A 24,478-nucleotide genomic window follows, 5' to 3' on the forward strand; every position below is an offset into this window, starting at 1 on the left:
ATCAAAATACAGTATAGAAAGGAAGCGCGCTGAACGTGCTATACGGGTGGCCTTAATTACAGCGGCTTCCCTGGGAGGAAACTCATAACTAGTCCCATTTCACAGATGCGGAAGTTGTGGCTCAGAAAAGGGGCGGTAAGCGGAGAAACTCAACACCTATTGATCGTCTCCTGTGTGCTGGGTGCTGTATCGTACATATTATTTCAAAGCACCCTGCAGGGATAACTCAGGCTGTGGGATCGGATTTACTGGGTTTGTAGCCCAGTTCCGCTACGTGCTCTGGGCAATTTCCTTAAACTCTCTGGGCCTCACTTTCCTTACCTGTTAAATAAGAATGTTAGCCTCCAAGGTAGAGCAAAGATTAAACGACAGAATGCCTAGAAAGTGTGCAAAGCAGACACTCTCACATAGTAAGCCCTCAATAAGTCCTAGTCGGTGTGTGAAGGCAGAAGAGCATAGTGGTCCTGCCTGCCTGGGTTCCAGTCTCAGCTTGTATTGTTAGCTGTTCTTAACTCTGTGGCTAATTTTCCCTATTTGTAAAATGGGCAGAACCGTTTAACGTTCGTTATTGAGCTGTGGTGAGAATTAAACTGGTTGGCGCAGGTAAAATGCTAACAGAACCTGTTATCGCGTAAACCTCATGAAAGTCTTAGCTTTTGTTATCGCTTCTTGAGCCTGGGTTTATATCCTGGCACCTGCCACCACTTCCTTGCTGTGTGATCTTCAGGTTTCTTCATTTCTCTGTGCCTCTCTTTATTTTCTATAAGTGTTTGTGGAATAGTTCCTACCTAAAAGTGGTACTGTGAACTTTAAAAGAGCTAATTCCTAAAAAGCGCCTAAAACAGTGCCTGGCACAATAAAATCAGTCATTATTGTTTTCGTTTTACAGGAAGCTAAAGTTTGGAAAGGCAGAGGGACTTGCCCTAGGTCGCGGGACTAGAAGGTGGCGGGATCAGGACTTGAACTGCTCAGCGGAGCGGAGGTACCAGAGGGGACCCCGAAGGGCGGAGGGAGGAGACGGCACGGGGAAGCAGAGGGGTGCGCTCGGAGTTCGGCTGGTGTAGCCTAGGGGGCGGGACCTGAGGGCGGTGCGTGGGCGGGGCCATGGCCGCCCCTCCCCGGCCCGGCTGCGGCGGCGTCTCGAGTTGCGCTCGCTCGGCGCTTGGCTGAGGCGGCCTGGCCCACAATGAATGGCCGCCGCGGCTGCCGCTGCTGCTAAGGCGGAGGCCGCGGAGGCCGCGGAGGCGGAGGCCGAGGCCCCGCCGCAGGGGGGCGCGCCCCGGGCCCAGGCCCGGCCCCAGCCGCCGCTGCGGAGCCCGCCAGGAGCCCCCGGAGCGCGGCCACGGCGCAGGTGAGGCGGCCCGCCCCAGGCCCGGTTCCGGCCTCCTCCCGCCGGGGCGGCCCGAGGGCATTGGAGGCCGGCGAAGAGCCGAGGGGGGAGGGCCGGGGAGCCTCCTCGGAGAAAGGAGGAGCCGGGCCCGCAGCCTGCACTATGCCCGGGCCGGCGAGTGCGGGGAGGCCCGGCCATCGCGGGCGGCCTTGAGCGTCCAGCCCCGGGCCGGGCCGCGGGGCTTGGGGGTGGCGGTCCCGGGCCCGGACCCCCCCACTTCCGTCGAGGCGGGGCCAGGTCGGGCTGGGGCAGGTGCCGGGGGTCCCGGGAAGTTGGAGGACTGGAGAAAGGAAAGTGAGGAGGCGCCGGGGGCTGGCCGGAGGGGGAGGGGGGGCGGCGCGGCCGGAGGGAAACGTCCGGGAAGGGAGCGGGGAGGGGCCGGCTGCAGGTACGGTCCAGGCGCAGGAGGAGGTGGGTGGGTCAGGTTACAGGCTTGGGGGCGGCTGAGGAGAAGCCGAGGAAGTGGGGCATGGTGGGTGTGGGCGGAGTTAGTTGGGGTGGGGGAGGATCGGAGATCCCAGAGACATTTGCAGGGGTCACATGAGGTCAGGGCTCAGAGATGTTGGGGGAGGCCAGATCGGGTCAGGTGAGCGACTACTGTAGGAGCTTTGGGAGTGGGGGAGGCAGAGCCTTTGGGTTAGGCTAGTGGGGCTAGGTCAGGAGAAACTAGTGTGGCCAGAAGGTGTATGCCGAGATGTTCCCCCTCACCCCAAGTGTAGTTGTGGATCAGACCTAGGGGGTTTTCTCTTTCCCACAACTCGTCCCTGAAGCCTCTGGGTCCCGGACCTACCCCCTTGGGCCAGCCTCTGCCAACTGTTCCAAGGTGCTGGCCAGCCAGTGGGTGTTTGTGTGGGCAGTTTGCTACATAGTCTGGAGCACTAGCCCAGGCATCTTGTTTACCGCAGGGGAGGCCTTCACCCACTCCCACCCAATATAACTGCGGGGAGGCAGCCCAGCAGACGCGACCTGAGTATCTTAGTGTCCTGGATTCCTTCTCCACTTTTTGTGACCAGAGCCTGGAGGCTCAAGCCTAGGAGATGGGACCTCACAGCCACCATCTTATACCATGGTCTCCCCAGCACCAGCTCCCCAAGCCTGAGTTCTTTGTGCCCCTACCCTAGAGGTGAAGAATTGGGGAGGTGAGTGTAGAAAGCTCTGTTCATTTGTCTTGGAGGATCCTGATCGGGTAAAGGCAAGAGGCAGAGAAGAGGTTAAGGGGATCAAATCAGGCACCCACACCCTGGCCCAGGCCTTTGGGACTACCGGCCCCAGGGCTCTAGCCCAGGGGCACTTGTCCTGGGCCAGGCCCTGTGCAGGCTGGATGAGTTCATTGATTCCTCACATCCACCTGTCAGCTTAGGCCTTCTCTGTGGTTCTGACGAGAGGTCCTGACGAGGAAGCTGAGGCTCTGGGGTGGCCTGGCTTGTCCTGGGTCACATGACTAGACAGTGGCAGAACTGGGATTGACTGATCCTCAGTCCAAACCCGTAGTCGCCTAGTTGGCCTTCCAGGGAGGAGCTCCCCACCATTGCAAGTTCCCTGGTGGGGACTCTCCCCAGTCCAGGCTTTTCCTCCTGCCCATCCCAAGGGATGGGTCAGTCCCCTTGCAGACAGACTGTTTCCCTAGTGTCCCAGGGGGCTGGAACAGTGGAAGCTTATTTCTCAGCAGCCTGGCCACACCTTCTCCCCCTTTCCCCTTCTGGGAGCCAAGTGGTCAGGGGTCACAGAGCTGTGGGCTAGCTGTGGGACTCAGTTATGAAGCTGGGGCCTGGCTCCAGAGCTGCTGGATTTTGCTTTGCTTCTTCAGTTGGACCACCCCAGCTTTATATATATATTTTTTTCTTTCTGGGCTACCAGCAAGGCTATTATCACGTCAGAGTGTCCTCAAGACTTTGGGTCGGGATCCTCAGTACCTGAGGCAGGAGCCACAAACTTTTGGGTCAGGTGGTACCAGCCAGTTCTTCTGGGTTTAATGACGAGTTGGCACCCTAATTCCCCTCCTTCCCCCAATCTCCTTGTAGTTCCCAGAACCGCCCCCCACCCACCCAAGTGGGTCCTGCCCTTCTCCCTCTCTGGCTGGCCTCCTGGTTTCAAGAGGCATAGGAACTGGGCCAACAACCCCGTGGAAAAAGAGACCTTCCTCCCTGCCTGGTTGGGCCGGGGCTGGCTGCTGCGGCTGCTGGAGCACAGACTGGGTCCTCCTGGGCCTCAGTTGGGTTGGGTACCATCTAGTCACATAAGGGCAGAGACTGGTGGGAGTTGGCTCTGATACGTGGATGGCAGAGAAGAAGGTGGTCGGGTAGCACCTCAGGCAAACAGGGTGAGCCTGTGCCTGGAGCTGGAGGAGAAGGCACTGGTAATAACTGCTTTGCTGTGAGAACTTGGGACAATGTTATTTCACTACTGGGTGCCGACTACCTGCTGGGGTCTAGGCAGGCTGCCCTGAGTAGCAGATCTGGGAGCAGCTAGCTCTCAAGTAACTTCTAATAAAGGTAACCAACCTCAGACAAGCAAAAGATGGAGATGGGGGCTGGCCAGTTACTTTAATTGGTTAGAATGCCATGTGCTAACACCAACGTCAAGGGTTCGGATCCCCATGCTGGCCAGCCACCAAAAAAAAAAGAAAGAAAGAAAAAGATCCAGATGATTACACGTATTTCTGTCTTTATAAAGATAGTACAACTAGGTGAAGTCATAGTAAGTGATGAGAGGATGGAAAGGTTTTGATTGGGTGGTCAGGGAAGGCTTCCAGGAGATCTAAGATCTGAATATTAAGAAATTAGCTGGGGGGTGGGGCACTGGCACAGGAACGGGCGAGTGTTCTAGACTGAGGGGACTGCACATTCAAAGCTTTTATTATGTGCCAGGCTCCTGCCAAGCGCTCCAAACATTTTGTCTTCGTGCAGGAAGGAGTGAGAGATTACTCTAGCATGGAGACAGAGACCCTTAGTGCTATTTGCAGGAAAGAAAAGCCCTATCTCAGGGTCTCCTGGATTTCTCAGTCACTCCAGATGAAAGTTCAGACCTCTTGGCCTGCAACGAGGACCTTTTAAAATTTCGCCCCCTGTCTGGGTAGTGGAGAGCCCCAGCAGGTTCTTGAGCTGGGCTTTGAGGAGATTTGCATTTTGGTCGCCCTGGAGGCACAGAGTTTGGAGAGTTGGAGGTTGGCCAGTGAGTCTGCCCCCAGAGTTCATCAGTATCATTGCCCGAGCCTGCGATGAAGAGAGCCTGCCAGGCTCAGGTGGGGCATGCTGCCCTTGAGGTGATGGCTGAGAACACGGAAGCAGTGTTCATGCCTCTCTCTGTTCATTCTCTTTGGTCCTCCCTGTGCCTCCTCACCCCCGTTCCCTCCCCTGGCATTTTTACACATTTGAACTTATTTAAGCCCGTGACTGGTGGGTTCTGCCTGTTGGCATCATCATTTGACACGCAGGAAAACTGAGGCACTTGAGTCCTTCACACGGCTCCCCAGGATGATCACTAATCGCCCTGCTCCCCTCTTCAGAAGCCTGTGGTAGCGGCCCTTGCAGGTGGCATGTGCTATCTTCCAGCTGACTTTGTGTCCATTGCCTCCCTGCCTTTGCTCCTGTGTCCCGTTGGCCAAGACTGTCTTCCCTTGGAGAACCTTCTGAGCCACAGAGGCCATGAGGGGGGACTGGGCCTGCACATCAGTTGGGGGCGAGGACTAGGCGAATCAGCAGAGGTGATGTGTCAGAGGTTGTGTCCAGTGTATGGTAGTGGTCATCACCCTGTCACGTCCCCCATCTCTCCCCTGCCATGTTCTCAGTGAAGCTCTTTAGAGACCCATGGGTCTTCTGTGAGGATGTTGACTGTGTCACAGTCATGTGTTCCATGTTGAGCAGTGGGTAGGGTGAGCAAATGGTGTAGTGGAGCAAGTCACATTCCACAGTTAATGCCACCCTGCTCAGCCACGAAGCCCTGGGCAAAGGTCTTGACCTTTGAGCCTCAGTTTCCTCTTCTCAGAAATGGGGACAAGCAGGCATAGCTGCACTGCAGTGATTTTCAACCAGAAATGGGACACTTGGGACATATCTGGAGACATTTTTAGGTGTCACAGCTAGGTGTAGGGGTGCTACTAGCCTCTGGTGCTCTATAGACCAGGGATGCAGTTCAACATAGGACAGCATAGAGGGCAGCCCCCACCACAAAGAATGATCCAGCACAAATGGAACCTGCTGTCGGGTTTTCTTGAGGATGACGGGAGAGGTTGGTGTCTGGGTATGATTGGATGATGCTGTGAAGGCAGTGGTGGAGCTCTCAGTGAGCGCTGCCCCTCAATCCCATGAATCGACACGCGGTCTGGGAGGTGGTGAGAGGAGGAGGATGTCTCTCTTGTTCTCAGGAAGTTTACTGTTGGGCAAGGGGCCAAGGGAATGCACAGAGGGGACACAATAATAACAGCTGGCATTACTGGGCACCAACTGTGAGGTGGACAGCAATGTGACTTGTGAGGTGGCTGTTGCTATTAGCCCATTTTACAGATGAGGAGACTGATGTTGGGGGCAAGCGCTATTACAGGTAAGTGTTTCCCAGGAGCAGAATTGTGAGAGGCTTTGTAAGGGATTTCAGCCTAAAATAATAGCATTCAGATTCTCATGCCCTGCCACGGCCCTGCATGGTCCTCCTAGCACATCTCAGAGGTTTTTTTTTTTTTGTCTTTTTCGTGACCGGCACTCAGCCAGTGAGTGCACCGGCCATTCTTATATAGGATCCGAACCCGCGGCGGGAGTGTCGCCGCGCTCCCAGCGCCGCACTCTCCCAAGTGCGCCACGGGCTAGGCCCCTCCTAGCACATCTCAACAAGCCCCATCCCCAGTGTAACCACCTCCCTCCAGCCCCCTTTGTGGAAGTTGCACTGATGTCACCTCAGGACCTTTGCACTCACCGTTCCCTCCACCCTTTGCTGCTGCATCTTTGGGGTATGAATGCACAGAGGGAGTGGGATGTGACTCCGAAAGGTGGGCTTATGGTCAGTGGAGGGAAAGAGAGGTGTACAGGCTGGAGCTCTCTGAAAACAGAGGCATCACTTTTCCTGGGCTCTCCAAGGAGCTGGAGCTGCTGCAGGCAGAGGCCAGATTGCCGAGGGCTGCGTGGAGCGAGTGGGAGGAGGGAGAGGCAGCAGGTGGAGACTGCTCATTCCTGGAGATGGTGGTGGGCGGAGGAAGAGCTGTGAGAGGCTGGGCAGAGGAGGAGGGCCTACCTGAGGGTGCGGGGGCAGAAAGAGCTGCACCCCCGGTCTCATCCTTGGAGGGCACCTGAGACCCGAGGCAAGGGCCCCCAGGCAGGCAGCAGACCCTGTTTCTGGAGAGCACACACGCAGTGAGGGTGAAGAGCCCCAGTTGTGGGCTTGCCCTGCCCTGGCTTCCCATCCCACCTGTAGCTTCTCTGAGCACCAGTTTTCCCATCTGTGAAATAGGTCTAGTCACAGCTGCCTCACAACATTGCCTGATTCTTAGGAGCCAGTCAGTCTGGGTACAAACCCGGGCCTCTGACGTCACCTCTCTGAGCCTCATTCTTCTCATCTGTAAAATGGCAGGGAGGCTCATGTCTTTCTCAAAAACTGTCAAGAGGTGTACATAAAGTGAATTTTGTCTGAACTCTCGCCAGGTGCTGGCACACAGTAGGTGCAGCATGAGTGGGAGTGACTGTTATTAATCCTGTTAACCACCACCGATTTAATGACAGCCTTTCAAGGGAAAAGGGAAGGAATTAAATGTGCGCATACTTAAAAGAAAAAAATACACATGTCAACTGTAGGATCCATGTGGTCAGACATCACTTTGTTCTCCACTAGCAAAACGTTTGCCTGGGTTGCCTTCATATCTGGCCCCTCCAGGGTGTCTGAATGATTCTGGTCCAGGCAGGCCACCTGAGCAGCCACTAGGATCCAGCTACCTCTTCCTGAGCTGGGTGAAGGTCCGCAGGGCTTTCTGGGGCCTTTGCTCCTTGTTTCGCTTGAAGTTGATGGTTTCCCTCAACTGGTTTACATGTTGTTTTAGTCCATTTGGGCTACTGTAACAAAATACCATACGCTGGGTCATTTATAAACACCAGAAATTTATTGCTTACAATTCTGGAAGCTGGGAAGTCCAAGATCAAGGCGCCAGCAGATTCAGTGTCTGGTGAGGGCCTGTTCTTCATAGATGGCACATTCTTTGCTGTGTCCTCACATGACGGAAGGGGTGAACAAGCTCCCTCAGGCCTCTTTTATGAAGGGTACCAATCCTGCTCGTGGGGCCAGAGCCCTCATCAAGTAACCACCTCCCGAAGGCCCTGCTTCTTAATACTGTTGCATTGGAGATAGGTTTCAACATATGAATTTGGAGATTGTGGAGGTGCAGACATTCAGACCATAGCACATGTCCGTGGCCATCTCACAGCTTCCCGCAAAGTCAGCCAGAAACATCTGTGCCTTTTACAGTCCCTCATGAGGCACAAATCTGTTGCCTCAGCCTCTTCTGGCTGGGGAATTCCAGAGCTCTCTTCTCAAAGAACTGGCAGTTTCAACTCCCAGGAATTGTCCTGCTAGCCCCCTTCCCATAGAAGGCGTGATCCAACCAAGTGTGGGCAGTCCTAAAGAATCCAAAATTTGGTGACATTGAGCCCCAAGTGAGACCCTGATTGCAGGCCACCCACCTGGGGCGGCTGTCTGCATGGCCACAGATCCTGCTTCCGAGCCCCACTCTTGTTTTAGTTGCATTAATGTAGAACAAGAAAGGAAGTTAGATTGGAAGCAATGGAAATAATTCTTCATTTGTTCCACAAACAACTATTGAGTACCTGATGTGTGCCCGGCCCAGTCCTAGGGGCAGGGGGCAGACACAGCAGTGGCCTACACAAGCAAACTCCCTGCCCTGGTAGAGCTGACATGAAGCAGAAGCAATAAAGTTTGCCGGGTCAGGAGTAGGGCCAAGGAGGAAAAGTCAAGCAGGGCAAGCAGCCTAAGGAGTTGGTGTTGGGAAGGGCTTTGTCTGGGTGAGTGGGGAGAGTATGAAGAGTGTGGCTGCCTCAGGGATAGCATTCTAGGAGGTCCGAGAGCAGGCAGGGCCAGACCATGAGGAACCCCAATAAAGCATTGTGGGTTCCCCATGTGGCATCACTCAGGGCCAAGGTGGTGTAAGTCAAGGGTGAATACTAGGATTTTGACCTGAGCAAGGAGGGCTGGAGCTGGTGAAAGCTGTGGCACGAGTAGGTTTTGGGGATGACTGGAGTTTGGTTGTGGACATGTTGGGTGGAGGCCAGAGCGGGGGTGGTGGTGTCTGGCACCCACAGGGAGGTCGTTGGTGAGTAGACGCTGTTTCAAGCCTACATTAGTCATCTTGGGCCGCTAGAACAAAATACTGTAGATTGAGTGGCTTAAACAACAGACATTTATTTTCTCACGGTTCTGGGTGCTGGCAGTCCAAGATCAGGGTGCCAGCATGGTAGGTTCTGGTGAGGGCTCTTTTCCTGGCTTGCACATGGCAGCCTTCTTGCTTCCCTTTATGACCTCATTTAATCTTAATTTCCTCCTAAAGACCCCATCTCCAAATACAGGCACATTGGGGGGTTAGGGCTTCAACATAAGAGTTCTGGGGGACACAGCTCAGTCCATAGCAGAGCCCTGAGATTAGGTGTGATTCCCCCAGAGGTGAGAGCTCCCAGCCTACCACTGCCCCTCCCAGATCTCCACTCCAGTGTTGCCTCTTCCAGGCAAAGCTACATGCCGCAGTGTGTTGATATGTGCACCTCTGGATGAATGGTGGTGTTCCCCGCCAGACCATGAGTTCCAGAGGCAAGGCTTTGTCTTAGTGGTGGCCTGCCCCCGGCTCCCAGGCAAGGACTTGGCAAATATTTATTGAGTGACTGTTGGGAGGTCATGGAAACCGTGTGCAGGGCCCTTGTGTTTCGCTGGGAGACCCACTTGCACTGGGACCAGGAGTAGCGATGCTGGGAGGGTCCCCTCTGCCCTGCGTGGGGCTGGGGGCTGCCCTGGGCCTCCTGCCCCTCCCCTCCAGGGAGTTCTGATATGCCGGGTTTTTGAGGAGAGATGATTCAGATAGGGTTTTCTGCTCTCGTGGAGTTCAGAGTCAAGTGTTCTTGGAGTTAAAAATGAGGGCGCTGTGGCAGAGGTGGGGTGCAGAAGATGGCATCTTCCCCAGTCTGGGGAATACTCAGAGCAGGAGTAGCTGAGAGTGGAAGTGAAGGACGTGGATGGTGGGAAGAGGAGGGCAGTCCCAGCAGGGTGCAGAGCTGGGGCAGAGGCCTGGCCACATGCAAGGCACCACGCAGTGTGCCTGAGCCTGCCTGAGATGGGTGAGGATGGGGAGGGCCTGGGTGCCAGGCTGAGGAGTGCATTTCATCAGGTGGGGTGGGGAGCAGAGTTGGCTGCTCTGGGGGCTCAGCTTGGGGACAGAATCGTGGTTTAGAGGCCCCGACCCCTGACTTTGTCCCTCTGCTGCTCCAACAAGCAGGTGATCCGGCCTGGTACCAGCTGCTGTTTCTTCTGGGAGCCCAATCATGGCTGCTCCCTCCTGGGGCTGGTATGGGTGAAGGGCTTCTTGCAGGGCCCAAGGCAGTTGTCCTTCTGTGTCCAGTGGACTGGATTATGCCAGTTGGCATTGGAGGGAGGGGTGCTTGGGGGTGGGTCACCCGGGGCCCTTCACTGCAGCCCCAGGGCTCTCCACAGCCCCGCCCCACCTGTCTTCCCCCTAGGCAGTGACCACCTTAACTCAGTGCAGGGACAGCAGTGCAGGGACGGCGAGGCCATGAGGGTACTGGTGGAACAGCACTCAGGTCTCTGCAGCTCACAGACCTGCCACCCACCCAGCAATGTGCCAGGAGGGCTCCTGTGCGCTGATTGGCTGAGCCATTCTCACCATTTGCTCCCTGCTCTCCCTCCCCTGCAATTGCTAATCAAAGGCTCCAAAGCTCTGGGTGCTGGGCTCTGAGTCTGGGGACCCCAGCCTGAATGTCAGATTGGCTCTGGCCCTTTGGAGGGCTGCATGCCTGTCCTGTCTTTGTCCCCACTCTTTGGGTATGAGCCTGGAGCACCCCTCCAGGAACTGGGGGCCAGCAGCTTTTTCCCTTGGCCACCTTGGCCCTGGTCATTTGGGCTCCAGTATCTGGGGTGGCTCCAATTTGGCAGCCAGGGAGGTGGGTCAGAGATGCCAGGACACCTGGAAGTGGGCTCTCTGGGCTCTGCCCTTTGCCCCCCACATGGTGCCTTGGCTTCTCCTGCCTCTTTATGTAGACACTCAGACCTGAACTTGAATTCCTGGGAGGAAATTTGTACTGCCTTCTGACTGGGGCTTCCCAGTCTTTGTCTCCTTCCTCTGATTACCCGAAGTTGTTTTCTGCGGTGGTGACAGTGATTTGGAGTGGGTGGCGGTAGTCACAAGCTTTTGTGCTGAGACAGATCCTGGTTTGAATCTTGCCCCTAGCACTTAACTCACATATGACCTCAGGACAGGCCTCATCTTCCATGTGGCCTCAGTTTTCCCAGCTGTGAATTGGGAGTAGGAAACCAGCCCCAAAGGCTTGCTAAGAGGATGCAGGAAGCTCCTGTATGTTGCAGGTGGCTCCCCTATTAGCCTGGATGCTGGAGGGGCAGGGCCTGCGTCTCCCGCATGGTCTGCCAGAGCTACAGGCTGAGTTTGCAGAATCAGGTTAGCCTTGATTTCTAAATAGTGAAAGAGATTTGGAGCTCTGGGTCCCAGGAGCAGGTCGGTTTTAGAGGCACTACTCAACCTGGACTCGAGGTGGACCTCAGCCCTTGAGCACACGGTGCTTCTGTTCCTCACAGCGGCCGTTTCAGAATGAACCAGGTAGGGGCCAAGTCTCCACTGCATCCCCAAGGCTCAGCCCTCAGAGGCAGCTCGGAATGGAGTCGCTAATGAATGAAAAACGTGAAAGATGCATGAGAGCTAACTGTGCAAGTGAGGGAAGAACAGTTGGGGACTCCATTCCTCCCCCAGGGCCTTTGCACATACTCTTTCCGCTGTTCTCTCTCTCACCAGCTAGTCTCTGCTCCAGCCTCTCACTCAGGGAAGCCTTCTTGCCCCCTCCTCCTGCCCAGTTAGGACCAGAACCTGTAGACCAGACCCTGTAGGACTGTAGAAGACTCACTTTTACCTGTGGGGTCAGGTGTAAAGCCACACCTTCCTTCAGAACCCTTTGACGATTGTCCCGAGTATGGGACACAGACTTTCCACCTTCTTGCCTGGCCAGTTCTTCCTCCCAGAAGAGGCAAGACAGGCTCTGATGCAGATGGTCACACTTTGAGAGGTGCCCGGTCCCCGCCACCTCCCCGAGCTGGTGTCCCCACAGGTCAGGACAGGGGATGGGCGCCCTGAGCAAAATCAATTCCCATTTTTTCCTCCCCTCCCCCTCAAGCACTTTTGGGTTAATTTGCATAAATTCAAATAGGTGTGGTGTAATTTCACACCTTTTATTTCTTTTAAAATATTGTTTAGTTCTATATACAGGCAGTACATTCAAGTCTTGTCCCCAGTTCTGCCCAGAAGAAACCAGTCCCACGGTTTCTTTCCTTTAACAAAAAAATAGCTTTTGGGCCAGCCCGTGGCTTACTCGGGAGAGTGCGGTGCTGATAACACCAAGGCCTTGGGTTCGGATCCCATATAGGAATGGCCAGTTAGCTCACTGTCTGAGCATGGTGCTGACAACACCAAGTCAAGAGTTAATATCCCCTTACCAGTCATCTTTTTTTAAAAAAAAATAGCTTTTATTGAGATACACACATTATGCAGTTCATCCATTTAAATTGTATTGTTTAGTGGTCTTTAGTATATGCACAGAATTGTACAACCATTGCCACAGACAGTTTTAGAAGTATTTTTTTTCATTGAGTTAAGAATAGGGCTGTCTGGTTAGCTCAGTTGGTTACAGCATGGTGCTGATAACACCAAGGTCCAGCGTTCCATCCCTGTCCCAGCCAGCTGCCCCCCCCCCAAAAAGAATAAATCCCACACCTCTTTGCTCTCATCGCTCCCCCTTCCCCTCCCCCAGCCCCTGGCATCCACTAATCTTCTTTCTGTCTATGGATTTGCCCATTCTGGACATTTCATACCAATGGAATTATACACTATGTGGTCTTTTGTGTTTGGCTTCTTTCACTCAGCATCATGTTTTCCAGGGACATCTATGTTGTAGCGTGTGTCAGAGTTTCCTTCCTTTTTATAGCCAAATAATATTCCATTTTACGGATCCCCACATTGTGTTTATCCATTCATCCGTTGATGGACATTTGGATTGTTTCCACCTTTGGGCTATTGTGAATAACACTGCTATAAACACTTGTGTACAGGTTATGTGGATATATGTTTTTGTTTCTCTTGGGCGTAAATCTTAGGGGTGGAATTGCTGGGTCACCTGGTTTAACCATTTGACTTCCAGACTGTCCTCCACAGTGGCTGCCTTGTTTTACATCCCGCCAGCATAGTATGAGGGCTCTGATTTCTCATCCTTGCCAGCACTTACTACCTTTTTGGTTTTAGTGGGTGTGAGATGGTATCTCATTGTGGTTTGGATTTGCATTTCCCAGGTGACTGTGATGTTTTCATGTCATTTCTTGAGTGGTCACTCAGCCATTCAACAAGTAGTTATTGAGGGTCCCGTGCTCAGCACTGCAGACTCTGGTGTACAGTCACATGACCCTGCCCTCCTGGTGTTTGTGTGCCAGTGCCTTGCGTGTGCATGGGGTGCTAGTGCTAGTTAATGGTCGCAGAGCACTCACTGTGTCCTGGCCACCTTTCCAAGCACCTAGGCAAACTCATTTAATATTCAAGTACATACAGGTAAGAATGCTTTTGTCCTCCTCTCTGTAAGGGACAGCATGTGGCCACCCTGGTCTGTAGCTGGCTTAGCCAATTTGACAGTAATATAAAAGCAAATCCCCATCTAGGTGAATGGAGTGGGTGGCCCCGTGCAATTCTTGTGGCCATGGCAGATTCCATCACATGGATGTCTGCTCTCGTGTGTCTTCCTCCAGCAGATGAGGTCTGTGCGGGCCGGGCCAAGCCAGCACTTGCCCCCTGACCCCATCACTCCATTCTTTGTCTCTCCCTATCCCTTGTGCAGCTGCCGCCATGGCCCAGACCCTGCAGATGGAGATCCCGAACTTTGGCAACAGCATCCTGGAGTGCCTCAACGAGCAGCGGCTGCAGGGCCTGTACTGTGACGTGTCCGTGGTGGTCAAGGGCCACGCCTTCAAGGCCCACCGGGCGGTGCTGGCCGCCAGCAGCTCCTACTTCCGGGACCTGTTCAACAGCAGCCGCAGCGCCGTGGTGGAGCTCCCGGCGGCTGTGCAGCCCCAGTCTTTCCAGCAGATCCTCAGCTTCTGCTACACGGGCCGGCTGAGCATGAATGTGGGCAACCAGTTCCTGCTCATGTACACGGCCGGCTTCCTGCAGATCCAGGAGATCATGGAGAAGGGCACAGAGTTCTTCCTCAAGGTGAGCTCCCCAAGCTGTGACTCCCAGGGCCTGCACGCTGAGGAGGCCCCGTCATCCGAGCCCCAAAGCCCCGTGGCGCAGACATCAGGCTGGCCGGCTTGTGGCACCCCACTGCCCCTTGTGTCACGGGTCAAGACGGAGCAGGAGGAGTCGGACTCTGTGCAGTGCACACCCGTGGCCAAGCGGCTGTGGGACAGTGGCCAGAAGGAGGCCCGGGGCGGTGGCAGCCGTAAGATGGCCAAGTTCTCCACGCCGGACTTGGCCGCCAACCGGCCACCCCAAGCCCCGCCTCCCCAGCAGTCCCCAGTGGTGGCAGCGGCCCAGCCTGCCGGGGTGGCCATGGCAGCGGCATCAGGGGCAGGGGCCGGGCAGCCGGCTGGTGGGGCGGCAGTGGTGGCAGCAGTGGCAGCAGGGGGCATGGTGAGCGGGCCCAGCACATCCGAGCGGACCAGCCCGGGCACCTCAAGTGCCTACACCAGCGACAGCCCCGGCTCCTACCACAACGAAGAGGACGAGGAGGAGGACGGGGGAGAGGAGGGCGTGGACGAGCAGTACCGGCAGATCTGCAACATGTATACCATGTACAGCATGATGAACGTTGGCCAGACAGGTGGGGCACCGGCTCAACTGCCCCTGCCCACCCCCCATCCTGGCACCACCCTCCCCCAACATATATGCCGCTTTCTCCCCACAGCCGAGAAGGTGGAGGCCCTCCCCGAGCAGGTGGCCCCTGAGTCCCGGAATCGAATTCGGGTGAGGCAGGACCTTGCGTCTCTCCCGGCCGAGCTCATCAACCAGATTGGCAACCGCTGCCACCCCAAGCTCTACGATGAGGGCGACCCCTCCGAGAAGCTGGAGCTGGTGACAGGTGGGCCAGCCATGCTCCATCCCCCACCTTCCCACTCTGCCGCCTCAGGCCTCGGTGCCCTCCTGGCTAGGTGGCCTGTCACATGCTGGCTGTGTCCTGGGACAGCTGTCACCCTCAGTACCTCAGTTTCCCCAACTGTACTATGATGTTGATAACAGCCACCCTGGCAGGATCTCTGATGAGATTAGATGAATTGATACACATCAGAGACTGGCCTTGAGGTTCTGGCTTCTGAGGGCTGGCTCGAGTGTTGGCTGTTAAGGTTGGGCCACACGGGAGTAGATTCACTGCTTCCCAGGGAGGTTTAAGGGCTAACAGTGGCCTGGGTATGAGCCTCGCTCCCTGTTGATCTGTCCCAGCCTGAGCCTCCTTCTCTGTCCCTGGGGATAGTCAGGGCTCCTTCCCCCTGCATAGTGGCCCCCAAGTGCACAACAGGTGCCCTGTGGGTGGTGACGCCCTTTCTGTCCTTTCCTAAACACTGATGAGGTTGGGGGAGTCCAAAGGAACCTCGCCTGACAGCCTTTGGGTCCCTGGGGCTACTTGGCGGGACCCAGAGCCCATCAGGGAGGATATCAGGGGTTCTGGGAAATGGGTTGGGCCCAGGTCACAGCCTGGCCTGGCAGGGGACATGGTGGTTTGGGGGCACCCTGAGCCACTCTCCAGCTTCCCCTCACCAGGCACCAACGTGTACATCACGAGGGCGCAGCTCATGAACTGCCATGTCAGCGCGGGCACAAGGCACAAGGTCCTGCTGCGGCGGCTCCTGGCCTCCTTTTTTGACCGGTGAGGCCCTGACCAGCGCCCCAGGGTGGGGGAGTTGGGTTGCCCATGCCCCCACCACTGTGGGGAGCACTGACTCCTCTGTGCCCCCTGCCCTGCCCCTAGGAACACTCTGGCCAACAGCTGCGGCACTGGCATCCGCTCTTCCACCAACGACCCCAGACGCAAACCACTGGACAGTCGTGTCCTCCACGCCGTCAAGTGTGAGTGTCTGGCCTTCTGGAGTTGGAGGAGGCCTGGGGTGGTCAGATGGTCTTTTTTTCTCCAGGGCTGGCCCTGATGGATGGATAGGTGGAGTTTGGTGTTGAGAAAGATTCTGAGGCTCACTCTAGCGTGCTGGGAAGAGGGTTGGGATTGGTTAGAGATTACTTAGTGGTCGAAGGGCAGAGCTGCTGAAGCAAGGCTGGGGTGCCTGTGTTAGGCAGGAGGATCTCAAACTTAGGGCAGTCACGGAAAAGATGAAGTGGTCAGGCAGAGTCAGCCAGATGAAGGGCAGCTGCCAGAGGGTGCCAGCCACTTGTCGGGGGGCAAGTCCAGATTGTCATGCGGAGCCTCCCCATGCATGGCTGAGCTCACCTGGGTGTTTTAGGTTGTCGCCATGTAGCCTTGGATGTCTCCCCTCTGAGTGGGATTCACACATGTTGCAGGGGGTGGGGGTGGGGGAAGAGGGTGGGCCTCAAGGGAGCAGCCTGCCTGAGTCGCCCACGCCGCCTGTGCAGACTACTGCCAGAACTTCGCCCCCAACTTCAAGGAGAGCGAAATGAATGCTATCGCCGCCGACATGTGCACCAATGCCCGCCGCGTCGTGCGCAAGAGCTGGATCCCCAAGCCCAAGGCGCTCCTGGCTGAGGGCGACACCTACACCACCTTCATTGGTGAAACGGGCAAGATAGAGCCGGACATGATGGGCCTGGAGCACGGCTTCGAGACTGCCAGCCACGACGGCGAGGCTGGCCCTTCGGCCGAGGCCCTCCAGTAACGCCCACTGGACCCTCCCCTCGGGGCCGTCACACTCCCCCCTCCTGTCACACACACCCACCCACCATCTTGGTCACGAGCTACTGTCTGTCCTTCCCCAGGACCCGTGGGGGGCGCTGCATGCTCCCGGCCCCTCTGCTTCCCTGTCACACCCCCTTCACCCAATACGAGCCAGGCCAGCCGGCAGGGAGAGGATGGAGGGGCAGGTGTTGGCGAGGTTTGTGTTGCCTGCTCTGACACAGTGCACTCTCCTGACCCCTAGCATTCCTCTCCCCCCTCACCAGGCCCCGCGTGGGAGGGGGCTGGCTCCGGGCGCTCGGGAGGGTCCCCTCCCCAGGCCCTGGGCCGCCTCAGCCTCTGCCCCTTGGGACTTGAGGGGGGTCCCTGGGGGTTCTCAGACCCCTCCTGTCACCTCCCAGTGCTTCCACGTCTCCAAAAGCGCCTTCCTGTCACCCTCGTCTGTCCCTGCACCTGGGGCTGGGGTCGGCGAGGTCACGGGGACTGTCCATTTTATAGCTGAGGAAACTGAGGCTCTGAGAAATTTCCACAACCAACCTAATGTGGCCAGCGGTAGCGGGCTCAGCACCTTTCTCTCCCCTGCCCATCGCTGGGACTCTATTGCCCCCATTGGTCCCCTGGGGCCTGAAAGAGGCAGGCCTAAGGGAGGAGGGCTCTTGGGGGCAGACCAAGGGCCTCAGAGGACAGGAGAGGTGCCCGGGGCTTGCAGAGCGTGTGCGTGTGTGTGTGTGCACGCGTGTGCATGTGTAGAGGTTTTGCTTTCAAACAGATGTAGATATAAGAGGCAGTAGGACCAGGGTTGGAACCCAGGGCAGCAGGCTGGGGGGCTGCCGCCCCCCCCATTCCCCCCGCCCCCACCCCACCCCACGGCAGGGCTCCCAGCCCCCACCCCTTGTACATACTTTTTAAAACATTTTTTTAGCGAATGAAATATTGAAGTATAAGATTTCCTTTTATTTTTCAAACCAACGGGACTGTGTCTGATGTCCCCCCTCGGTCCCTGAAGGCCGTGGAAGGCAGGATGGGCTGGGGGGCTGGGGGCAGGCTGAACGTGTGCGTGCGTGTGTGGGTGTGCGTGTGTGCAGCGTGGGCGCCTGTGTCCGTGGAGGGGCCCCAGTCCCAGCCGCCGCCTGGGCTCCTGTGGCTCTGACCACTCCACCTTTCCCCCCATTCCCCCTCCCCACAGGGCTACAGTTTAAGGGTGTCCCAGGCCTTGGCCAATTGGGCAGGGCAGGGCCCACTTCCATTGTTAGCTAGTGTTTCCAGAGTTTTCTCTTATTTACCATTCCTCACTTTTCATTCTCATCCAGAACGATTATTTTTTGTTTTTTGAGTTGTGCGTGTGCACGCAGAGGGTCCTTTTTTCATTCCCCATTCCCCCATATTGGGTGTCTTTCACCTTCTCATGGTTTTTTGTTTGTTTTCTCATTTCTAGCCGTTGTCTCTGCCTCCCCGACTCCTACCTTCCCCTTGTTCCCATGGCCTCTCTTCAGAGGTAGGGGGATTTCGGGAGGTGGGGTGGGGGCCAGTACAGACCAGACCCTTTGAAACTGGTTTGGAGAACTTCCCCATCCCCTCTCCGACCCAGCAGTCCCCCACTGGCCTGCTGGGGTCCCTCATAACATCTGCTCATGGTGGGGGTGGGGAGTGTCCATCAGGGGTGTCAGGTCGGGCTGGGGTCCCGGCGCTCTGCTTTCCTTGCCCAGCCCGAGTACCTTAGCCTCCAGCTGGCCCAAGTGTGTGGGGTGGGGAGTTGACACCCCCAGCTAAAGCACAAGCACCTTAGTCACACCTCCCTGCCCTCCCCCTGGCCTGACTCCCACCCCAGCGTTGATCCCAAAGCACAATATCCTGGTCACTTGGCAAGCAGCTGGGCCTGGCCGGGGTAGGCTGGGGCTCCAGCCAGACTCCTGAAAGGAAGCCCGAGTTCCCAGGCGCTCCCCTCCTTCCAGGCCTTAGCAGGGGGCCCGCTCTCTGGGACTGGGGTCTTCTTGCCACCCCCTTGTCCTGGGCAGGCCCCTGCCCACCCCACCCCACCCCCGCCTTTTCCTCAAGTGGGGTTTGCCCCTGTCCCTCCTCCAAGCCCCCTGCAGCGCTGGGTTGGGTGGCTGAGGCCACTTGTTTCAGGGACCCCAGGAGGTACCCCTGGCTCCCAGGACTGTGTTGTGGGTCTGGGGGAAGGGGGGAGATTGTGGGTGGGAAGAGGGACCGGGCAGGGGGTGCAGGGGAGGAAACTCCTCACCAGGAGAGCCAAAGACAGGGTTGTGCCTTACCCCAGGAGCCACCCCTGCGCCCCCCTCCCCTGCCATTCCCCACCCCCGGGGCGGCCTGCTGCTTTCCCTTCCCTCCCTCCCAGCCCTTCTCTGAGCTGCATGGTCCCCCCACCCTGGGCAGCCAGGAAGGAATCCGAATGGAGAATCACCAAGCAATGAAAACCTAAAAGACTGTGGGGCCCTCCCCGCAACTCAGCTTCCCCGGCCGCCCACTCACTATTCCCGCTCCGCCTCTTTCACGCGGGACAGGCCATCGGCCCTGCCCACGTGAAGTGCCAACGCCCTCCCCGCCCTGGGCCGATTCCCCACCCCCACCCCCCCAGGCCCTTAAGTGAGATTGCACATTAACTACTGTAAGGAGAGGAGCGGCGTTGGCAAATGTGAACCATGAGAATATCAGTGATACTGATGAGGAGAATAAACTAAACGCCTTTGTAACAGCCCTGCCTGCTGCACACTGCTCACTGGGGGGGCTTGGGGTGGTGGGCCCCAGGAGAGGCATCTGGCAGACCCAGGCCGCCACTTTCTGCTTGCCAACATCCATCCAGCTAGACACAAAGAAGGAACGCAGATCGCAAACCTAAATTCAACTGGTATCATTTAGAGTATGTGAAAGAGGGCTGGCCAGTTAGCTCAGCTGGTTAAAGCTCAGTGCCTTAACACCAAGGTCAAGGGTTCAGATACCCATAATGGCTGCCAAAATAGTATTATGAAAGGGCTGTACATCTCAAGATTTTGAAAGGACAAAAGGTTCTGTCAAATAAAATTAAAAAAAAACAAAAAACATGGACATGTCTTCAGGCCCCATAGGTTAAAAAATAACATGGGATTAATTCAAAGTAACTTCGGAAGGATATTTACTGATCTTAGGGATCCTGGAGAAGGAGCCTTCATCTCTCAGCCCAAGAAGCCAAGTCAATCTGTGAAGACTTAGAGGGAGCTACAGACATCCATGGGGAAGACAATCAAGTGATGATTCCAATTCTCAGGGCAACTCGGGTATGTTTCAATAAAGACCAGCCCCTTTGTTGTCCTGAAGCCAAAGCCCAGCTTCAGCCACTAGAAAGTAAGGTTTTTGAGAGCCACAGTGTCACCAACAAAAATCCAGTGGCAGCCTGGCCAGTTAGCTGAGTTAGTGAGAGCACGGTGTTACAACACCAAGGTCAAGGGTTCAGATCCCCATACTGACCGGCTGCCAAAAAAATCCAGTGGTAACCCTGGTCACAAGAAACATCAAGTAACAGGATATCTTTCTTAGCATGTAGGCAACCCCAGTTAAGTGGAGACAGCATCTCTCTTCCAGAAGTGCATCTTTTAACCCCAGGAAGACTTAGATGTAAACACCAAGCTGGCTAGTTAGTTCAGTTGGTTAGAGCGTGGTGCTCACAACACCAAGGTCAAGGGTTTGATTCCTGTACCAGTCAGCCACACACAAAAAATAAAAGTATACAAAGCATCAAGAGAATTCAAACCACAGCATTAATGGTTTTGTGTAAAAAAGAACTCTCTTAAGATTTGGCAAAGCTCAGTTGGTTAGAGTATGGCGTTGTAACACCAAGGTCAAGGGTTCAGATCCCATACTGGTCAGCCACCCCCAAAAAAGATTTGACAAAATTGGCTAATAGAATGACATCCTTGTAACACACAGTACTTTCTAACATGTAAATGAGCGACTTGTTTTGATGCCTGACTACATAGTACACGGGAAGGAAACATCTAATAATCTCAGACTCAGGGCACTTACAGATTTACTCGGTTCATAGGAATTATTTTGTAACCAGGAAGGCTCTCTGGCAAACAAAGCCCTTATTTTACAAATGCTGCCTCCATTAGAGGGACACATCAGAGAGGAATCAAAGTAACTAGGTTTGCAGTGGAGCCCAATGTTACTCAAAAGCCCCTTAGGGGGCTGGCCCTCACTCGGGAGAGTGTGGTGCTGATAACACCAAGGCCACGGGTTCGGATCCCATATAGGGATGGCCGGTTAGCTCACTGGGTGAGCATGGTGCTGACAACACCAAGTCAAGGGTTAAGATCCCCTTACCAGTCATCTTAAAAAAAAAAAAAAAAAAGCCCCTTAGAAGGGACTGTTCAGCTCCACATTCAGGATTTATCTACCTTAGGCACAGAATAAGCTGAAGATGTTGAGGCTGAATTTTAAAAGCTCAAGGAAGAGTCAGAGTTAGGAACTTTTAATGGTAATTATCTGTTATTAAAACCAAGAAATAAACCAGAATAATCTTTTCTGCATCAAATATTGACCACAGATCCCTAACACACGTGTACACACACACATACATACATACACCCCCACCCACCCACCCCCCTGGACCCCAGCTAAAGCAAGCAAGGGGCTTAGAATGGAAGTTCCATGCCAAGGTCAAGGGTTTGGATCCCCACACCATCCAGCCACCAAAAAAAAAAAAAAGAAAGAAAAATGGGAGTTCCAGTCAGAGATCAGTCAAGTTTGTAGTCAACACACTGTATGATACAAATATGTATTAAAAAGGTTGGGATTTTATTTCCAAGTTGGCACATACAGAAAAGGCACAGGGGTGAATGGCTTTGGGATACTGCAAGTAGAAATGGGGAGAGGTGTGCCTGAGGTCCCCCTACCTCAACCACCCCCCAGCACACTTGAGACAGGACCAGTGGCAGGGGATCCAGCCCAGGGCCCTGAGGGTCCCACTGGCTCTGGATGAGAGCCTTGGGGACAGCTCTCCAGTCAGGACACCCTCCTCCCAGGAGGCAGGGCTTGGCAGCTCCCCAGGCACCAGGGACCAGCCTCCCAGGGAAGGCTGGGGTCAGAGACAGAAGAGTAGGATGACAACCAGGAGAAGCATCCCCAGCAGCACCACAATGGCACACCACTGTCGGCGGTCTGGGGATGAGAGGGTCAGAGGTCACAGGAGGGCTGGTTAGTTAGCTCAGTTGGTTAGATCACGGTGTTATACACCAAGGCCAAGGATTCGGATCCCCGTACTGGCCAGCCGCCAAAACGAAAGAAGACAAAACAACAGAGCTCAAGGGGGAGAGGATATCACCCACAACACAGCCCCCTAGGATCCACCCTCCCGCAGGAGACTCACCACTCGTCATGTGGGATACTTTGGCCATCTTCCTGAGGACCCCGCCCATCCGGGACTGGGTATGGTCCATCTCGTGAGCAAAAGCGTCCAGCATACTGCCAAGACCAGGATGGCATCAGCCTCCAAAGGGCCCATGTGCACCTGTGCAGCTGAGGACCCCCAGCCCTCCTCCGGGGTCCTCGCCTCACATGCCCTGCTCGTCCAGCTCCTCCCCGACACGGCTGGACATGTGTTTCAGGACCTGGATGCTCCCAGATACCATTTCCAGCTGTTGATCTTGCTGGTCCATGATCAGCTGCAGAGAAGAGAGGTGGTAGCTGCTGATGGCAGGGACCCTTGTGTGGTCTGCATGCTTGTCCATCCCAGGGCCCCCAGCCACCCACACAAACCTGCTGCGTGGCCTGCTGCTCCTCAATGTAGCGAGAGGTGGGCGAGACCACGCTGGCATCCAGCAGGTCGCTGGGTGACTTCTGGCTAGCTGGTTTGCCCACCAGCATCTGAGGGGCATAGATCACAAGTTCAGGGCCAGTTGCATATTTGTGGCAAATCCACACGTGGTTAGTTAGGAAGGCAGTCTCTCAGGCAGGACGGCCTGGGTTCCCCAGACCCACTACTTACTAGCAACCTAACCCCACAGCCATGTCACTTAACCTCCCTGTGCCTCAGTCTCCTCATACATAAAATGAGGAGAGCTATAATCTCTGTTTCCTGGGGTTGGAATGAGGATTTAGTGAATTAGTCCATGGAGAACAAAGTGCTAATAAATGTTGCCTTTTGTTATTTAAAAAATGATCTCGTAATGCTGGGAGGCAGATGGAATCAGATGGCAGCAGACAGTCTGGGTCTGAATCCTAAGTGCATGAGTTCAGGCCCTGCTTCCCAGGGCTGGGTGCAGGCAAAGTGAATGCAAAGCACTTAGCATGGGATCAATCAATGGAACACTTATTATCATCATCATATCAATAGATATATATTAGAATTTGCACCTTAAATGGCAAAGCAGAACAACTGGAAGGCACACGGGCATTGCTATGGGATGCCTGACTGGTGCTGGCCTCAGCCCCCACCCTCCCAGACCCCATGTGGGCTTATGAGGGAATAGAGAAAGCTGATGTCTCTCGACATGCAAAGAATGGACACAAAACACAGAGGGAAAAGGTGGACAGATGGAGGTGGGCAGGGGAACGTGCACGGGGCAGGTACACTCACAGAGGAAACTGGTGTATATGTGGCGGGCAGGTAGGGATACACTCAGAGGCCAAATGCATCTACTCAGATGGGTCAGGTGCTACACAGAGAAAAAGGTAGGCATACATCCTGGAACCAGGAGCACACAGAGCACATGGCGTGTAAACAGAAAGGAGATAGGTATACAGCCCCCCAGCCACCCTCCCCGCACACACCAGAGACCAGTGTAGACCCAGAGGAGGAGATGGAGAGAGACACAGGGAAACAGATGCAGAGAGGGCTCAGGTGTACACATGCAGGAAGAGCAAACACGTAGACAGGAAACAACTGCACACAGGATGGGCACTGAGAGAAGGGACAGGCAAACACTCATAGGTGAGGGTCACCCCGAGTCTGGGGGTGAGAGGCATGTTGGGTGAAGGTGCCTTACCTCTCGATTATTCCTCTCCATGAAAGCTATGGCTGCTGGGCTGACCACATGGTCCTTCATTTCCTGGGGATGGGGACAGCATTAGAGAGTAAAGACACCCTAACCTCCCCAAGTTCACCCCATCAGGCCCTCTCCTCACCTGGACCGCCTCCCGCATCCGCTCCACGAACACCTTTCTCTCCTGCAGGTCCCCAGCGGGGAGCTTGAACTTGCTTGGGTTGGCTTCCACTATACGTGGGCCGAGACTCAAGGGTCAAGGCCAGAGCAAGATACCACGCCCCCTTCCCCCTCTCCAGCCCTCAGCACCTCCCAGGTGTCCAGCCTCCCCAAGAGTTGGCATCGGCGCCCCCTGCCACCGCAATGGGCTCTCCCATGCCACCACCCCCGAAAGCTACAGGATATCGATGGTCTCTTCCAGGTCCTCGAGGTCCCACTCAATGCTGCGCAGGCCATTCCGCAGCTCATTGGTCGTCCAGTCCAGCTCCTCGCGTCCGACCGCCGCGCCCTGCTGCAGGAGCTCGCACCAGCGCTGGTACAGCCCGCGGGCCGTGTTCACCGCCTTCTGCACTTCGCTGCGGGCAGGGGCACAGCGGGCGTGGCTGGGGACAGGCGGTCGTCCCACCCGCCCCTGCCCCCTGTTGTGCCCCTAAACGAATTAGAGGAGGGGCTCGGGAGACCTCTATATCCCCCTGTGGACCCCTCCCACTTGGCCTCGGGGTCACCCCTGCACCCTGACGGCCGTGCCCAGGAACCCGGCCAGCGACTGGCCGAGGGGACTGAGCACCCTCTGCCCTCTCGCGTCGCTGACACTCACCCTCGGACTACGAAAAAAGGGTCTTCGAGAGACATGTCAATCCGCCTCCCCCCCCGCCGAACCCCCTCCGGGATAGGACGTGGTAGCTCGTTTCCTCCTGGTGGAGGACGCGCCGCCACTCCCGCCCCCATTACGCCACCATCGAGAGCGGTGCCTCCAGGGGAGAAAGAGAGGACTT

At 55.7% G+C, this 24,478-nt stretch overlaps 2 protein-coding genes across 4 annotated transcripts; one reads left to right on the forward strand and one right to left on the reverse strand.

Annotated features, from left to right (window-relative positions):
* The first annotated feature begins 38 nt into the window (after positions 1 to 38).
* NACC1 (nucleus accumbens associated 1) lies at positions 39 to 19,190 on the forward strand. Of its 2 annotated transcripts, XM_063112554.1 has the most exons (7): positions 39 to 135; positions 890 to 982; positions 13,489 to 14,472; positions 14,557 to 14,730; positions 15,408 to 15,513; positions 15,616 to 15,713; positions 16,230 to 19,190. In XM_063112554.1, exons 3-7 carry the CDS (start codon positions 13,497 to 13,499, stop codon positions 16,487 to 16,489), a joined length of 1,614 nt encoding a protein of 537 aa, XP_062968624.1. In that variant the 5' UTR covers positions 39 to 135; positions 890 to 982; positions 13,489 to 13,496; the 3' UTR covers positions 16,490 to 19,190. The 2 variants fall into 2 exon arrangements, with proteins under 2 accessions (XP_062968624.1, XP_062968623.1); XM_063112553.1 differs by lacking the exons at positions 39 to 135; positions 890 to 982 and adding an exon at positions 1,275 to 1,351.
* A 2,086-nt stretch (positions 19,191 to 21,276) lies between these two features.
* On the reverse strand, positions 21,277 to 24,392 carry STX10 (syntaxin 10). 2 transcript variants are annotated; one of them, XM_063112345.1, is made up of 8 exons: positions 24,301 to 24,392; positions 23,889 to 24,058; positions 23,626 to 23,720; positions 23,487 to 23,549; positions 22,258 to 22,365; positions 22,057 to 22,163; positions 21,869 to 21,963; positions 21,277 to 21,660 (listed from the first exon to the last, which is right to left on the reverse strand). In XM_063112345.1, exons 1-8 carry the CDS (start codon positions 24,333 to 24,335, stop codon positions 21,584 to 21,586), a joined length of 750 nt encoding a protein of 249 aa, XP_062968415.1. In that variant the 5' UTR covers positions 24,336 to 24,392; the 3' UTR covers positions 21,277 to 21,583. The 2 variants fall into 2 exon arrangements, with proteins under 2 accessions (XP_062968415.1, XP_062968416.1); XM_063112346.1 differs by lacking the exon at positions 21,277 to 21,660 and having other exon boundaries at positions 21,875 to 21,963; positions 22,061 to 22,163.
* Positions 24,393 to 24,478: the final 86 nt, after the last annotated feature.

The sequence above is a fragment of the Cynocephalus volans genome, chromosome 10 (genome assembly GCF_027409185.1).
Source record: "Cynocephalus volans isolate mCynVol1 chromosome 10, mCynVol1.pri, whole genome shotgun sequence".
NCBI lineage: Eukaryota > Metazoa > Chordata > Mammalia > Dermoptera > Cynocephalidae > Cynocephalus > Cynocephalus volans.